The sequence below is a fragment of the Arachis stenosperma genome, chromosome 6, assembly GCF_014773155.1.
Source record: "Arachis stenosperma cultivar V10309 chromosome 6, arast.V10309.gnm1.PFL2, whole genome shotgun sequence".
NCBI lineage: Eukaryota > Viridiplantae > Streptophyta > Magnoliopsida > Fabales > Fabaceae > Arachis > Arachis stenosperma.
Genome location: NC_080382.1, coordinates 18,416,282 through 18,418,703, shown reverse-complemented (window position 1 = coordinate 18,418,703; position 2,422 = coordinate 18,416,282). Strand labels below are relative to the sequence as shown.

Sequence of the window (2,422 nt, the reverse complement as noted above, 5' to 3'; positions counted from 1 at the left end):
AAATATAATAAAAACTAACTAAAACATACTAAAAACATACTAAAAACAATGCCAAAAAGCGTATAAATTATCCGCTCATCAATTATCATCGAATCTTCCATTAAGCTCTTGCAACTGTGTATCAATTACAGCCATAAATAAATTAACATGGTAATGATGCTTCATTGAAATTTGGTCAACAATTTTGCGAGTTCGGCCTCTTCTAGGAATATGCAATCCATTCATATCAGGAACTTCAACTTCATGTTTCTCACAAAACAATATAACTTCTTTTATAAAAGCCTCCCAACTTGATTCTCTCATTCGTTGGATTAAAGTCTTAGTAGTAGAAACCAGAGTTAAAGCATTCAATATGTCTTGATTTTTTCGTTGCAAAGCTTGACAAAGATCATAACTAACTTCCAAAATATTTCTCATCAAATGCAAAACAAAGACAAATTCAAAGGATTTGATAGCATCATAAGCAGCACTAGCATCACCACGATTGGAGAAATTACCTTCTTCAGTGCTTTTTTCAAGAACTTCACAAGTAGCATCAAACATGCATAGCAAGCTACGTACAGAATTCAAATGAGACCTCCATCTAGTTTTTCCAATTCTTTGCAAAGTACCAATTTGATTAAGTCCACTACCTGTCACAAGTTGATCATCGGCATGAGCAACCCTTAACTGATCATGACGTTTAGGAGAAACAGTCACAACATTCACAATTAGTGTAAGTTTTGAAAAGAATTGATGAACATAGCAAACTTCTTTGGCTGCAGAAACAAGTGATAATTGTAATCGATGAACAAGACAGTGAACGTAATAAGCAAAATGGCAATCTTTCAAAAATAGAGCTTGCAATCCATTCCATTCACCACGCATATTACTAGCTCTATCATACCCTTGTCCCCTAAGATTTTGAACATCAAGATTATGACGAGAAAGAACTGATGAAATTTCTGTTTTCAATGTCAAAGAACACGTATCAGAAACATGTATAAGATCAAAAAATCTTTCTTGAACACAACCGTGCTTGTCTACAAATCTCAAAATCACAGACATTTGTTCTCGCTTTGACTCATCTATTGCTTCATCAATAATTATACAAAATTTAGAATCACCAATTTCTTCTCGAATTGTTGCACGCACTTTTCTAGCAAAGATATGCAATATATCTTTTTGAACACCGGGAGATATATATTGAGCATTTCCAGGAGCATTTTCAAGGACAACATTATTAACATTCTGATTGCATGAAGCTAAAAGCTTAATTAACTCAATAAAATTTTCCATATTCAAAGATACAGGACTTTCATCGTCGCCTCTAAATGCACATGCTTGAAATGCAAGCCATAGAATAACATCAATGGATGTCTTCAACCTTAAGCAGTTATTTGCAATAGTTTCATCACCATGCCTATCAAGAACTTTGTCTATATGCTTAGAATGAGCCATTAAATCATCACAAGATTTCACACATAAATTATGGGGAGAATTAGGAATAGAACCCTCGTGACATACAAATGCACAATTTACTCCATTGTTTACTTTCTTCCAATTACTAAATCCTAACTCTGAAAATGCATTTTTTTAATCATTGCGAGCACCATAATGTTTACTAAACAAGTAGCAAGGCAAACAATAAGCAGCATCTTTTTCTGGTGAATATTCTAACCAACTTGAAAATTTCTTAAACCAAGAAGATTGAAAATATCGACGGTGATCGTTATTACTAGAAGTTGGATAGCTAATATTTGTTGGTTGGTATGACCCAGCTATTATGTATGCTCTACGAATCTTATCACGTTTATTGACATTATACTGCCAAATTGGACGTCGCTTTCCTGGATCCCTTTCTAGTAAAGGGATATCAACATCTCTTTCTAATCTTAGAACTTTGGATTCATGTTGATGTATATTTTGAGTAAGATTAGAGAGTTCACTTACTTGAACTTCTTGTGAAATAAGATTAGAGGGTTGACTTGTTTGAACTCCAACATTATCAGCAGTTTTTCTCTTAAAATTGCATCAATTTTACTTTGCTTTTTCATCATAAAATATTCTAGTTTCTTTTTACCTGAAAAAAATTCAAATAATTATATACTCATGAATAAATAAAGTCTAAATATTTTTTACTAATTAAATATCAATAAAAAATTAATAATATTTTTTTTACTAAATCACTAGCAATTTTACTAAAAATAAAAAATAAAAAAACTACTAGACAAATTAATAATATACACAGTTACACTGTAGTACAATACATAGAGATATATCAACAAGAACAATAAATCTGCATAGTAACTATTTAAGATATATAATAACAAATTTAAAATTTAAAATATATAATAAAATGTACCTTGTGAGTTGTGAGATTGTGGTCAGTAACTCAATGGAGTAGAGGACTAGAGGGCATCGCGCGTCGCTATGGCTTCAA

At 31.7% G+C, this 2,422-nt stretch overlaps 1 protein-coding gene across 1 annotated transcript; it reads right to left on the bottom strand.

The window, feature by feature from the left end:
- Positions 1–583: 583 nt before the first annotated feature.
- LOC130933795 (uncharacterized) lies at positions 584–1,440 on the bottom strand. Its single transcript, XM_057863408.1, has 2 exons — positions 640–1,440; positions 584–598 (listed from the first exon to the last, which is right to left on the bottom strand). Exons 1-2 carry the CDS (start codon positions 1,438–1,440, stop codon positions 584–586), a joined length of 816 nt encoding a protein of 271 aa, XP_057719391.1.
- Positions 1,441–2,422: the final 982 nt, after the last annotated feature.